Here is a 15,091-nt window from a genome sequence, read left to right on the forward strand (position 1 = left end):
TTGCTGTCAGTATGAGTTAAATTATTTTTTTTTAATCCACTTGTGCTTTATCCTTTCAGATTGCTGCTTGTAATTTCCCTTCCCCAGGACACACGGGGTTAAACACTGGCAGACAGGGGTCTTGTCACCATCCCGGGCTCGGAGCATTTATCATTGTTAGGGACCTGTCTCTGCTTTATTCCCTATGACTCTCCATTCACTTCTCATCACACTGCGGACATCTCACACCAGCGACGTCTCCCCGTAACCCTCTCTATCCCGGCGGGAGTGCCGCAGCTCCGGGGACGGGCCTAGGGGGCAGCGTAGTACCAAAGAGGCAGCTGCTTTTACTTTTGTCTTTAAATAGGATATTTATGTTTTGTTTTTTTTTTCCACTTTTAAATCAACTGGTGCCAGAAAGTGCCAGAGATTTGTAATGTACTTCTATTAAAAAATCTCCAGTCTTCCAGTACTTATCAGCTGCTGTATGTCCTGCAAGAAGTGGTGTATTCTTTCCAGTCTGACACAGTGCTCTCTGCTGCCACCTCTGTCCATGTCAGGAACTGTCCAAAGCATCTACTGGGACCGATATTTTTTGGAGGGCGTAGAAGATCTACATCAGTGGGTGTAATATAAGCCGTATGATGTGAGGAGGGGTGAAGCCCACCGCTGATGCTGACCAGACAGGGGTGAGGGATCACTCACAGACAGCAGGGCTATGGGAACAGATGGGGAGGATGCAAGGGCAAGGTTCTTCTCTTTAGCTCTTCATACACACAAACATACATACATACTTATACATATATACATTGAGCCCTATTGTGGCATCCTATAGTCACAGGTTTTATCCCCTCATGTCTATGACCTATATCAGAGCCTCCGACCTATCGCCTACCTATGACCAGCTGAGCAAGACACAAAAATAAAGGTTATTCCTGGCTCTGACCTGTCACCATCTGATAAATGGCTTCAATTTGGGACCTGCTTTAAGCTGTCATTACTGATCACACTGCATGGTATCCTCCTGGAGGCTTCACGGGCTGATGACATCACTGATCATTTACAGGTTGGTGAGCAAGGACTATGCAGAGATCTGGGAGCGTACTGAGCAAGAGGGCGATACGAGACCTGGGAGTGTACTGAGCAAGAGGGCGATACGAGGCCTGGGAGTGTACTGAGCAAGAGGGCGATGCGAGGCCTGGGAGTGTACTGAGCAAGAGGGCGATACGAGACCTGGGAGTGTACTGAGCAAGAGGGCGATACGAGACCTGGGAGTGTACTGAGCAAGAGGGCGATACGAGGCCTGGGAGTGTACTGAGCAAGAGGGCGATACGAGGCCTGGGAGTGTACTGAGCAAGAGGGCGATACGAGGCCTGGGAGTGTACTGAGCAAGAGGGCGATACGAGACCTGGGAGTGTACTGAGCAAGAGGGCGATACGAGACCTGGGAGTGTACTGAGCAAGAGGGCGATACGAGGCCTGGGAGTGTACTGAGCAAGAGGGCGATACGAGGCCTGGGAGTGTACTGAGCAACAGGGCGATACGAGGCCTGGGAGTGTACTGAGCAAGAGGGCGATACGAGGCCTGGAAGTGTACTGAGCAAGAGGGCGATACGAGGCCTGGGAGTGTACTGAGAAAGAGGGCGATACGAGACCTGGGAGTGTACTGAGCAAGAGGGCGATACGAGGCCTGGGAGTGTACTGAGCAAGAGGGCGATACGAGGCCTGGGAGTGTACTGAGCAAGAGGGCGATACGAGACCTGGGAGTGTACTTAGCAAGAGGGCGATACGAGACCTGGGAGTGTACTGAGAAAGAGGGCGATACGAGACCTGGGAGTGTACTGAGCAAGAGGGCGATACGAGGCCTGGGAGTGTACTGAGCAAGAGGGCGATGCGAGGCCTGGGAGTGTACTGAGCAAGAGGGCGATACGAGACCTGGGAGTGTACTGAGCAAGAGGGCGATACGAGGCCTGGGAGTGTACTGAGCAAGAGGGCGATACGAGGCCTGGGAGTGTACTGAGCAAGAGGGCGATGCGAGGCCTGGGAGTGTACTGAGCAAGAGGGCGATACGAGACCTGGGAGTGTACTGAGTAAGAAGGAGATACGAGGCCTGGGAGTGTACTGAGCAAGAGGGCGATGCGAGGCCTGGGAGTGTACTGAGAAAGAGAGCGATACGAGACCTGGGAGTGTACTGAGCAAGAGGGCGATACGAGGCCTGGGAGTGTACTGAGCAAGAGGGCGATACGAGACCTGGGAGTGTACTGAGCAAGAGGGCGATACGAGACCTGGGAGTGTACTGAGCAAGAGGGCGATGCGAGGCCTGGGAGTGTACTGAGCAACAGGGCGATACGAGACCTGGGAGTGTACTGAGCAAGAGGGCGATACGAGGCCTGGGAGTGTACTGAAAAAGAGGGTGATACGAGGCCTGGGAGTGTACTGAGCAAGAGGGCGATACGAGGCCTGGGAGTGTACTGAGCAAGAGGGCGATACGAGGCCTGGGAGTGTACTGAGCAACAGGGCGATACGAGACCTGGGAGTGTACTGAGCAAGAGGGCGATACGAGGCCTGGGAGTGTACTGAGAAAGAGGGCGATGCAAGACCTGCGAATGTACTAAGAAAGAAGGGGATACGAGACCTGGGAGTGTACTGAAAAAGAGGGCGATTCGAGGCCTGGGAGTGTACTGAGAAGAAGGAGATGGGAGACCTGGGAGTGTACTGAGGAAGGAGATAAGAGTCCATCCATCCAGTGGCCATAAGGGTCCCAAATGCCCCCTATATGCGCCAGGCCTTGTAATGCCCCTATATGCGCCAGGCCTTGTAATGCCCCCTATAAGCACAAGGCCTGGTAATGCCCCCTATATGCGCCAGGCCTGGTAATGCCCCCTATATGCGCCAGGCCTTGTAATGCACCCTATATGCACCAGGCCTAGTAATGCCCTGTATATGCGCCAGGCCTTGTAATGCCCCCTATATGCGCCAGGCCTTGTAATGCCCCCTATATGCGCCAGGCCTAGTAATGCCCCCTATATGCACTAGGCCTAGTAATGCCCCCTATATGCGCCAGGCCTTGTGATGCCCCCTATATGCGCCAGGCCTTGTGATGCCCCCTATATGCGCCAGGCCTAGTAATGCCCCCTATATGCACTAGGCCTAGTAATGCCCCCTATATGCGCCAGGCCTTGTGATGCCCCCTATATGCGCCAGGCCTTGTAATGCCCTCTATATGCGCCAGGCCTTGTAATGCCCTCTATATGCGCCAGGCCTTGTGATGCCCCCTATATGCACCAGGCCTTGTAATGCCCCTATATGCGCCAGGCCTTGTAATGCCCCTATATGCGCCAGGCCTAGTAATGCCCCTATATGCGCCAGGCCTAGTAATGCCCCCTATATGCGCCAGGTCTAGTAATGCCCCCTTCAGGGGTGGGACGTAATGAGCCACTATCACTGAAGAAGACACCCCCTTAGGGCCAGCTGTGGTAATGCATCAGCTTTATAGCCACAGGGGTCATACAGCAGATATATTGTCTGCATATATATGAGAGCAGCATTGTGCCGCCACATGGTCCACATAAAGCTTCTTACCTTGGGTAATCTCTCAGGGTCCCCCGGATGCCTGGGCACCACCTTCTGTAATCTCTGGAAGCCGTAGTCTATCGTAGGTTCATTTAGAGCTGTAAAGGAAGTAGACATTGGTGAAATCCCTTACAACATCTGGGTGACACAACCAGACAGAGTGTACCGCCCCACTGATGTCTCTACTGCCATGTACAAGCTATATAATGCTGCCATATAGTGTCCATATACTACCACCATGTACAATCTACATAATACTATGACATAATGCACAACTAATATTACCAAGTAAAGCCCACATAATGCTGCCATATGGTGGCAAAATAATACTATCAGGCACATTCCACATAAAACTGCCATACAGGCTAGATAATACTGCCACATAGTGTAATATACTACTGCCATGTACAGCCCACATAATACACCCATATAGTGTCCATATACAACTGCCATTTACAGTCGACATAATACTGCCATATAATGTCCATATATTACTGCCATGTACAGCCCACATAATACTGCCATACAGTGCTAAAACAACATTACCAGGTGCACGCCACATAATATCATAATTTTATACAATACTGTAACACAGCCTAGACAAGACTGCCATTTTGTGTCCATATATTACTGCCATGTATAGTCCACATTACACTGCCATATAGTATCCATAAAATACTGCCATACAGGCTAAATAATACTGCCATATAGTGTCATTACTGCCATGTATAGTCTACATAAAACTTCCATATAATGTCCATAAAATGCTGTCAAACAAACTAGATTATACTGTCAGAGTGTCATATATTACTGTCATGCACAAGCCACGCAGCCAATACAGTGTTCATAAAAAACCGCCAGCATACAGTGCACATGATACTGCCATATTATGTCCATATTATACTGCCATGTACAGCCCACATAATACTGCCATATAGGGTCCATATTATACTACCATGTACAGCCTAGATAAAGATACCACATAGGGTTAAACTAATACTGCTGCACAGCCTAGACAAAATTGCCTTATAGTGCCCATATAATGTGTATATATTACTGCCATACAGCCTAGATAGTACTGCCATATAGTCATATAATACCACCATGTACAGCCCATATAATACTGCCATACAATGTCTACAGTATATTATACTGCCATGTACAACCTACATAATACTGCCATATAGTGTCCATATAATACTGCCATATAGTGTCCATATAATATTGCGAGCCCCCATAATACTGTTATATAGTGTTGTTGCTGGAGGCATCAGGGGCAGTTATGTCAGGTGCTAGAGTAATCAGGTTGCAGTTTCATCAGGTGCTGTGGTTGTCAGGGGGAGTGGCATCTGTTGTTGGGAGTAATCAGGGGCAGTTACATCAGGTGCTAGAATCACCTTGGGCAATTACATCAGGTGCTGGGGTCATCAGGGGCAGTTGCATTTATAGCTGGAGTCATTGGGGCAGTTACATCAGGGGCTGGAGTCATTGGGGCAGTTACATCAGGGGCTGGAGTAACCTGGGGCAGTTACATCAGGTGCTGGAGTCATCGGGGCAGTTACATCAGGTGCTGGAGTAACCTGGGGCAGTTACATCAGGTGCTAGGGTCGTCAGGGGCAGTTACGTCAGGTGCACTCACATCAGGTGCTGGAGTAGTCAGGGGCAGTAACATCAGGTGCTGGAGTAACCTGGGGCAGTTACATCAGGTGCTGGAGTAACCTGGGGCAGTTACATCAGGTGCTAGGGTCGTCAGGGGCAGTTACGTCAGGTGCACTCACATCAGGTGCTGGAGTAGTCAGGGGCAGTAACATCAGGTGCTGGAGTAACCTGGGGCAGTTACATCAGGTGCTAGGGTCGTCAGGGGCAGTTACATTAGGTGCACTCACATCAGGTGCTGGAGTCGTGTCAGGGGCAGTTACATTTGCTGCTGGAGTCATGAGGGGCAGTTAGATCAGGGGCAGTTTCCTCTCGGGGATGATCACCGAGCTCCTCACCTCCTCCCTGATATCATTAGCCTGCGGTGTCTTTTCCCAGAACATAATCCTCCTCGGTAATCTCTGACTAATCCCACCACGGACCCTGGAAGGAGGTGGGATGAGTGGGGGGTGTAAATGGTGGTTTATATGACCTCTGACCTGCACCCCCTCCTCCTCTTCCTGTCATCCGATTCCACCACCGACCCGGCACAATGATGGATTACCTGACTTAGACTAAACATATGTAGCTCCGCGACCCCCAAGCTTCGCTTCACTTTGCAGTAATCTGAATTGATTGAGACTTTGCTCCTCAGACTGTAATACCAGGAGACTTGTCAGTACCGATGATGCCCCTGCCATCTCACCGGCCTTAACCCTTCACGTCCGCACTGGGGAGGGGGACCTGGTGTAAACCGGACCCTACAGACAACATCCACATAACCGTTACCACAGCAGATACCAAATAGTGAAGGAGGCAACCGGCTGATCACTGTAAAAACCGTCCTCGACCACAACTCTGACGTGACCTCCTATAGATAGATAACGGGAGAGAGAACGTATCTGCTCAAACACTCACGGGATCTGGAATAAAGAAACATCCAGATTCCTCTAACAGTACAATCGCAAGGGGTCTACTCTTTTATGGAATTCAAAAAGTTCACAAAGTTGTGAGAAAGTCTGGATCTGTGGTTGGTCAATGGTCCTGATGAGCTTTGGCTTGGACCAGCGGTGGACAAGATAGTACAGCAACAGAGATCGGGTGTTTGGCAGTGGGTTATTTACTCAAGAACTGAAGAATTGTGGAAATGTCCTTCTCTCTGTCAGCAAGTTTTGTTAAAGAGAGGCAGAAGGCCTCCTATCCAAACTGGGCAGGTTTAGGTAAAGTTCTTGACTTTCTGTAGGCTTTACAATCTCAATAAGACAGTGGCCTTCTGTATCCCTAGCAAGAAACCCAACCCTGACCTTTACCATCCAAAAACAGTAGTGCAGGAAACTGGCCAGCTGGTCGGCAAATAATACATTGTGGACCCACAAGAATTGATATCACGTTATCACAAAAAGTTAGGTAACACCTGCAAGTTTGCTGTTCCTGGGTTCCAGAAGTAGTCCAGTCTTGACCAAGATTATGATTGACAACTGAATTAGATGTTGAAACATTCCATTTATCCACGCGATGTCCTGCTATATGGCCAGGGGCGATTTTGTTACCTTTTTGTGGACCATAACATACCTGACATATAAGCAGAGTTATGTCTATAAAACAGCAGGTGGCAAAACTTGTTTTGGACAACTGCTACATCTTCTCATGAGTTCAGTATGCAGGAATTCTGAATCAGTAAACCTCTGGTGGTGGCTTATCTTGGATAGGTGAGATTCAGTCCTTCCTAACTGCTGTAGAGACGCCACATGGGTTTTATCAACACGTATGGTCAGACAGGGACTTCATTGTCCTACGACTGGTCATACACATTGGATAACTGAGAAGTTATTGGCCGAATCTGGAAACCTTTGGTGGTGGCTTATCTTGGGTAAGTGAGAGTCCGTCCCTCCTAACTGCGGTCAAACCACCCTATGGGTTTTATCAACACATATGGTCAGACAGGGACTTCACCGTCCTACAACTAGTCATACACATTGGATAACTGGGAAGTTATTGGTCGAAACAGGAAACCTCTGGTGGTGGCTTATCATGGGTAATTGAGAGTCCGTTCCTCCTAACTGCTGTTGAGACGCCCCATGGGTTTGGTAAACACATATGATAAGACAGGGACATCACTGTCCTACGATACACACTGGATAGCGGAAAAGTTACTGGCCGACAGCTTCCTCTCTTGACCACATCCCCCCTCCATCCCCACCATCACTACACAACATGCATGTTACTATTGGTGGCTCTACTGGAACTGGATTGGTGGATCTTTTTCTCTCCTGACATCTACAATCCAGGCCAGTAGACCCCCATATAATTTGGGACTGGTCAACCATCCAACACATATGACCTGCTCAACCACTAGGTTTCAAAAACTTTCAGGTGAGTTCTCCAGAACATGAGGTCCGGCAAATTTTCAAGCCTCTTTTACAACTCGAATGTTGACACAAAACCTTTGTCTTTGGTGGATCTGTAGCGTGACACCACGGACGGCGGGAACTGGTTTCTGCAGGCTATGCTGGCCGTAGGAGAAGTATTCGCATTACGCCGCTCCTCTCCTGTCGTGTATTAATGACCTCGGTCATTATTCATATTCCATCATCTGCTCTGTAAAACACACTGCAGCAAGGAAAATATCTCCAATAATTGGAACCACATGTTGTAACAATAGAAACTGGATCCCTGAGATGTTGGTGCAATTCAGGACTCGTTGGCCAATCCGCCCGGAGGGGGAGAAAAATGCAAAAATAATAGTACGGGCCAAAAGTGATTGTGTGTAAAGCAGCTGGAGCGGGGCGGAGGATGAGCGCGGCGTACAGTGGGTGGTATCCAGTAAGGAAATGTAACTTGGAGAAGTTTCTACGTCGGAAGTTTTCCAGGCCGGGCAATTAATTTCCTGTAAGCAGCTGTTATTCACACATCTCACCGCACTCCTCCAAGACAGCTCAGGATCCGTCAACTTCCTGCGGTACCACCATGTCATAAGATCCCATCCTTCAAGTTATTATCCTCCCAGGATTCCTGTAGATCCATATTCACACCACACATGACAACACACAGAGGTTGTATACTGGTATATAGGGGCAGTATTATAGTAGTTATATTCCTGTATATAGGGGGCAGTATTATAGTAGCTATATTCCTGTATATAGGAGCAGTATTATAGTAGTTATATTCCTGTATATAGGAGCAGTATTATAGTAGTTATATCCCTGTATATAGGAGCAGTATTATAGTAGTTATATTCCTGTATATAGGAGCAGTATTATAGTAGTTATATTCCTGTATATAGGGGGCAGTATTATAGTAGTTATATTCCTGTATATAGGAGCAGTATTATAGTAGTATATTCCTGTATATAGGAGCAGTATTATAGTAGTTATATTCCTGTATATAGCAGCAGTATTATAGTAGTTATATTCCTGTATATAGGAGCAGTATTATAGTAGTTATATTCCTGTATATAGGAGCAGTATTTTAGGAGTTATATTCCTGTATATAGGGGGCAGTATTATAGTAGTTATATTCCTGTATATAGGAGCAGTATTATAGTAGTATATCCCTGTATATAGGAGCAGTATTATAGTAGTATATTCCTGTATATAGGAGCAGTATTATAGTAGTTATATTCCTGTATATAGCAGCAGTATTATAGTAGTTATATTCCTGTATATAGGAGCAGTATTATAGTAGTTATATTCCAGTATATAGGGAGCAGTATTATAGCAGTTATATTCCTGTATATAGGAGCAGTATTATAGTAGTATATTCCTGTATATAGGAGCAGTATTGTAGTAGTATATCCCTGTATATAGGAGCAGTATTATAGTAGTTATATCCCTGTATATAGGAGCAGTATTATAGTAGTTATATTCCTGTATATATGAGCAGTATTATAGTAGTTATATTCTTGTATATAGGAGCAGTATTATAGTAGTATATTCCTGTATATAGGAGCAGTATTATAGTAGTTATATTCCTGTATATAGGAGCAGTATTATAGTAATTATATCCCTGTATATAGGGAGCAGTATTATAGTAGTTATATTCCTGTATATAGGAGCCGTATTATAGTAGTTATATTCCTGTATATAGGAGCAGTATTATAGTAGTTATATTCCTGTATATAGGGGCAGTATTATAGTAGTATATTCCTGTATATAGGGGCAGTATTATAGTAGTTATATTCCTGTATATAGGAGCAGTATTATAGTAGTATATTCCTGTATATAGGGGCAGTATTATAGTAGTTATATTCCTGTATATAGGAGCAGTATTATAGTAGTTATATTCCTGTATATAGGAGCAGTATTATAGTAGTATATTCCTGTATATAGGGGCAGTATTATAGTAGTTATATTCCTGTATATAGGAGCAGTATTATAGTAGTTACATTCTTCTATAATAGGGAGCAGTATTATAGTAGTATATCCCTGTATATATGAGCAGTATTACAGTAGTTATATGCACAAGCAAATAGATGTGTTGGCACTATCAGTGACCCGTAATTTGTGTGGAGCTGTTTGTGTATTCAGGTTAAGTGACTTTGTGAGATGAGGAGCGTTGTAGTCTTTGTTAACTGAGTAATCTCAGTGACATTCATGCATCATAGTGGTGCTCAGCGTAAATGAGAAAGCAATTCATTTAATCAGCACAAGCCATTGAGGAAGTAAAGACCAGCGGCACTCACCGGGTTGATGCAGTGATGGTGATTTATTGGCAAGATGTCATCTTGCAGATAAGCTCAGGGCAGGGGGAGACAGGTCCAGAGGTGCTATGCACCGTGGCGACGGCCGTTTCGCGGGCTAACTTTCCCGCTTCGTCTAGGCTAGACGAAGCGGGAAAGTTAGCCCGCGAAACGGCCGTCGCCACGGTGCATAGCACCTCTGGACCTGTCTCCCCCTGCCCTGAGCTTATCTGCAAGATGACATCTTGCCAATAAATCACCATCACTGCATCAACCCGGTGAGTGCCGCTGGTCTTTACTTCCTCAATGGCTTGTGCTGATTACAGTAGTTATATTCCTGTATATAGGGGCAGTATTATAGTAGTTATATTCCTGTATATAGGGGCAGTATTATAGTAGTTATATTCCTGTATATAGGGGCAGTATTATAGTAGTTATATTCCTGTATATAGGAGCAGTATTATAGTAGTTATATTCATGTATATAGTAGTTATATCCTTGTATATAGGAGCAGCATTATAGGAGCTATATTCATTGATGCGGGGAGTTAATATTCAGCTGTTATATTCTTGTAACTTTTTCTTGTATGACAGTAGTTATTATAGTAGTAGTTTTAGTTAGTAGTTATTAAAGTAGTTAGTAGTTTTATAGCTGTTATATTCTTGTAACTTATTCTTGTACATGTTACAGGTATATTCTTGCCCATAGGGAGCCGTACTTGAAACAAGCTCATTTTGGAAGCTTATAAAAAAAAATACTCAGCAGAAGTCAACACTGGGCATAAAGAATCTTACTCAAGAATATAAATATTATGAAACTTGTGCTCCTCTCGGGGCTGAGGTCTAACGCCTTGGCTATGCGCGCACACTTTTTTTTTGTTGTTGTTCATTTAGACATAAATCAGGCCAAAAATGTCATTTTATATTTTGAAATAAGTCATATTTTTTACATTGAGATCTCCTGAATTCACTGTCACAGTCACTGCTGATTTAAGAACAAGTGATGGACTATGTGATTCCTGACCAAACTGTACATCAAATTATTTGCCAAAAATGATTTGAGGTAAAAAAAAGAACCTCTAAAATGTTGGGCCCTTTCCTGAAGTCTGCTGTCTGTTGTTAGGCTAAATCCGTCTCTAGTAATAGACACAGCAAGACAGAACAAAGGAATTGGGGGGCAGGGTTTAGCATTTGCTTTGTGTACTTGCAAGCTGTAAGCCTGCCTCCACTTTCCACAGAATAGTCTCCTAAAGGTAAATCAAGGCTTCCCTCTTATCACAGCAGTAGTGCTCAATGTAACCCCTTCCTTGCTGTACTGCTGTATGTATTTAATCACCCTCTATCTATAGTACTGTACTGAGTAAATCATCAGCCTAGCACAGTGCAGCCTCTTTAGTACAGAGTTTGGTATATTAGTATGGACTATGCGCTGTGATTGGCCAGAGAGGTAATGAAGGAAGTGTCAACAAATGTTCTGCTAGGCATATTTTGAGCCATAAATGTGATAGCTTGTGTAAGATGTGGCTAAAATCCAGCGTGCACTTATCACCTTTGATACTCTCCAGAAGTTTTCCTCACCTGTGTAGACGAATCTTCCTGGAGCTCCTTTACAGAAGTGCTTGGATTTGTACGATAATGTGACCTCAACCACACCGGGGATATGTCTTGGGGGTGTCTGTACTCTGATGGCGTGCGGAGTAATCAGCTGTGGAAGAGAAAGAAGAACCATCAGTGGAAACAACCTCCGAGGCTCCACAAATGTCATCTTACAAAGAGGTGAGAGTTGGATACATTACATGGAATCCTATTGTCCACCAGCAGTGGAGACAACCCCCGAGGCTCCACAAATCTCATCTTACAAAGAGGTGAGACTTGGTTAGGATGCCTGGAATTTTATTGTCTACCATCAGTGAAGACAACCTGCTAGGCTCCACAAATGTCATCTTACAGAGAGGTGAGGCTCGGTTACAATACATAGAATCGTTCCCTCTTCCACGACTAACATTGTAACACAGGGAGGATATGTTACAGCCCAAAGAGTCATGACTCACCTCGCTCCACACCAACATGGTGCCGAAAACAACCTGCAGACCATCAAAGAAATGGTCCCCGATAAGGATGACGGTGGCCCCGCCGGTCGTCCAGCCTTCACTGGGGCTTATGGCCTTGATGCAGGGAGTAGCTGCTTTATAAACAGAGGAGGGAGAGGAGCACAGAATATAATGTTACACAACGATATAACTGATGGCCAAAAATATGTATGTGAATTTCTTCCTGCCACAGTGCAATGACAAGGTTAAACCTATTTCCACTGATTGATCAGCGTTCCCCCACAATAACATCTGGTCACCTCCCTACAGTAATGGCCATTGGTCACCTCCCTACAGTAATGGCCATTGGTCACCTCCCTACAGTAACGGCCCATTGGTCACCTCCCTACAGTAATGGCCCATTGGTCACCTCCCTACAGTAATGGCCCATTGGTCACCTCCCTACAGTAATGGCCCATTGGTCACCTCCCTATATAAATGGCCCATTGGTCACCTCCCTATATAAATGGCCCATTGGTCACCTCCCTACAGTAACGGTCCATTGGTCACCTCCCTACAGTAATGGCCCATTGGTCGCCTCCCTACAGTAATGGCCCATTGGTCACCTCCCTACAGTAATGGCCCATTGATCACCTCCCTACAGTAATGGCCCATTGGTCACCTCACTACAGTAATGGCCCATTGGTCACCTCACTACAGTAATGGCCCATTGTTCGCCTCCCTACAGTAATAGCCCATTGGTCACCTCCCTATACTAATGGCCCATTAGTCACCTCCCTACAGTAATGACCCATTGGTCACCTCCCTATAGTAACAGTCCATTGGTCACCTCCCTACAGTAACTACAGTAACAGCCCTTTGGTCACCTCCCTACAGTCATGGCCCTTTGGTCACCTCCCTACAGTAATAGCCCATTGATCACCTCCCTACAGTAATGGCCCATTGGTCGCCTCCCTACAGTAATGGCCCATTGGTCACCTCCCTACAGTAATGGCCCATTGGTCACCTCACTACAGTAATGGCCCATTGGTCACCTCACTACAGTAATGGCCCATTGGTCACCTCACTACAGTAATGGCCCATTGGTCACCTCACTACAGTAATGGCCCATTGATCACCTCCCTACAGTAATGGCCCATTGGTCACCTCCCTACAGTAATAGCCCATTGGTCACCTCCCTATACTAATGGCCAATTGGTCACCTCCCTACAGTAATGACCCATTGGTCACCTCCCTACGGTAATAGCCCATTGGTCACCTCCCTATAGTAACAGTCCATTGGTCACCTCCCTACAGTAACAGCCCTTTGGTCACCTCCCTACAGTCATGGCCCATTGGTCACCTCCCTACAGTCATGGCCCTTTGGTCACCTCCCTACAGTAACGGTCCATTTGTCACCTCCCTACAGTAATGGCCATTGGTCACCTCCCTACAGTAATGACCTTTGGTCACCTCCCTACCAACCATTAACAGCCCCTATGTTTTTTTTTTGTTTTGTTTTTTTCAAATATTATTGGATTTTTAAAATGTTATCAATGACAATACAGTTACATATCTAAGGAAGATATAAGTAGGATACAATATAGTAAGTTTAAATTTTTTTTTAACAGACCCTATGTTAACAGCTGATGGGTCAGTCCCTATAAGGTTTCCAAGATAACTCTAGAATAACACCCCTGTCAGAATCTGTAAAGGGCAGATATATACAGACAAACCTTCTGAAGGGTCCAGTCTTCTCGCCCGGCGGCCATGTTTTGAGTTATTATGTACAAACATGTTATCTGACACAGCGAGGACATGGCCGTCCACATTCACCGTTGTGGAAACCACAACCTGTAATATAAAACATTAAAAGCTTATACAATCATCACAAGCTATATATATATTACCACCATCATATATATATATATGAATAAATGTATTTATTTTTATATCTATATCATAAAAATTAACGTCTGTCTGTCTGTCAGTCTGTCCTCTACAGACTTCCAAATGCCTGAACCGTTTGACTCCAAAAAAGCGAAGATTTTGCCAGATGCACGGGAGGGGGAAGAGGGCACCATAGAAATGAATGGAAGAATCTCCACACTGCACACACAGGTGATATAATAAGCTGCAGCTCTGTCCAGCAGAAATGGCAGTTGGAAGCCTTAGCAACCAATAGGATTACTACTTTCATTTTCAAAGGGAGCTGGTATCTGGTTGGTTGCTAGGGCCAGCTGCCTCACAACAGATCCACAGAAATATATGGTAGACCCCCAACTCCAACTATACACTATAGGTATACAGGACACTACAGGTATACAGGGCTCCAAAACTATACACTACGGGTACACAGAACCTCCACTAACTATATACTACAGGTATACAGGACCCCAAACTCCAACCGTACACTACAGGTATAGAGGACCCCCAAAACTATACACTATAGGTATACAGGACCTCCACCAACTATATACTACAGGTATACAGGACCCCCTACTCCAGCTATACACTACAGGTATACACGACCCACAAAACTATACACTACAGGTATACAGGACCCCCCAAACTATACACTACAGGTACACAGGACCCCAAAAACTATTCACTACAGGTATACAGAACCCCCCAAAGTATACAGTACAGGTATACAGTACCCCAAAAACTATACAGTACAGGTATACAGGACCCCCAAAACTAGACACTACAGGTATACAGGACCCCCCAAACTATATACTACATGTATACAGGACCCCCTACTGCAACCATACACTACAGGTACAGAGGACCTCTAAAACTTTACACTACAGGTATACAGGGCCTCCACCAACTATACACTACAGGTACACAGGACCCCAAAAACTATTCACTACAGGTATACAGGACCCCCCAAAGTATACAGTACAGGTATACAGGAGCCCCAAAACTATACAGTACAGGTATACAGGACCCCCCAAACTATATACCACAGGTATACAGGACCCCCCCCAACTATACACTACAGGTATACAGCACCTTCACCAACTATATACTACAGGTACACAGGATCCCCAAACTATACACTTCAGGTATACAGGACCCCCCAAATGATACACTACAGGTATACCGGAGCCCAGAACTATAAAATACAGGTATCCAGAATGCTCAAACTATAAACTACAGGTACACAGGACCTCCAGGTACAGGTATATAGCAC

General features: G+C 45.5%; 1 protein-coding gene across 2 annotated transcripts in view; it reads right to left on the bottom strand.

Annotated features, from left to right (window-relative positions):
* The window catches only part of LOC138796642 (transcription factor COE3-like), an 89,186-nt gene that overhangs the window by 9,175 nt on the left and 64,920 nt on the right, over positions 1-15,091 (bottom strand). The window contains exons 8-11 of one of the 2 annotated variants that reach the window (XM_069976267.1): positions 13,629-13,746; positions 11,914-12,044; positions 11,441-11,567; positions 3,560-3,648 (exon numbers count right to left, since the gene is read on the bottom strand). In XM_069976267.1, coding sequence (XP_069832368.1) covers positions 3,560-3,648; positions 11,441-11,567; positions 11,914-12,044; positions 13,629-13,746 — 465 coding nt within the window. Of the gene's footprint in view, positions 1-3,559; positions 3,649-11,440; positions 11,568-11,913; positions 12,048-13,628; positions 13,747-15,091 lie in introns of both variants that reach the window. The other variant, XM_069976266.1, reaches the window with a different exon arrangement.

The sequence above is a fragment of the Dendropsophus ebraccatus genome, chromosome 7, assembly GCF_027789765.1.
Source record: "Dendropsophus ebraccatus isolate aDenEbr1 chromosome 7, aDenEbr1.pat, whole genome shotgun sequence".
NCBI classification, from domain to species: Eukaryota; Metazoa; Chordata; class Amphibia; order Anura; family Hylidae; genus Dendropsophus; species Dendropsophus ebraccatus.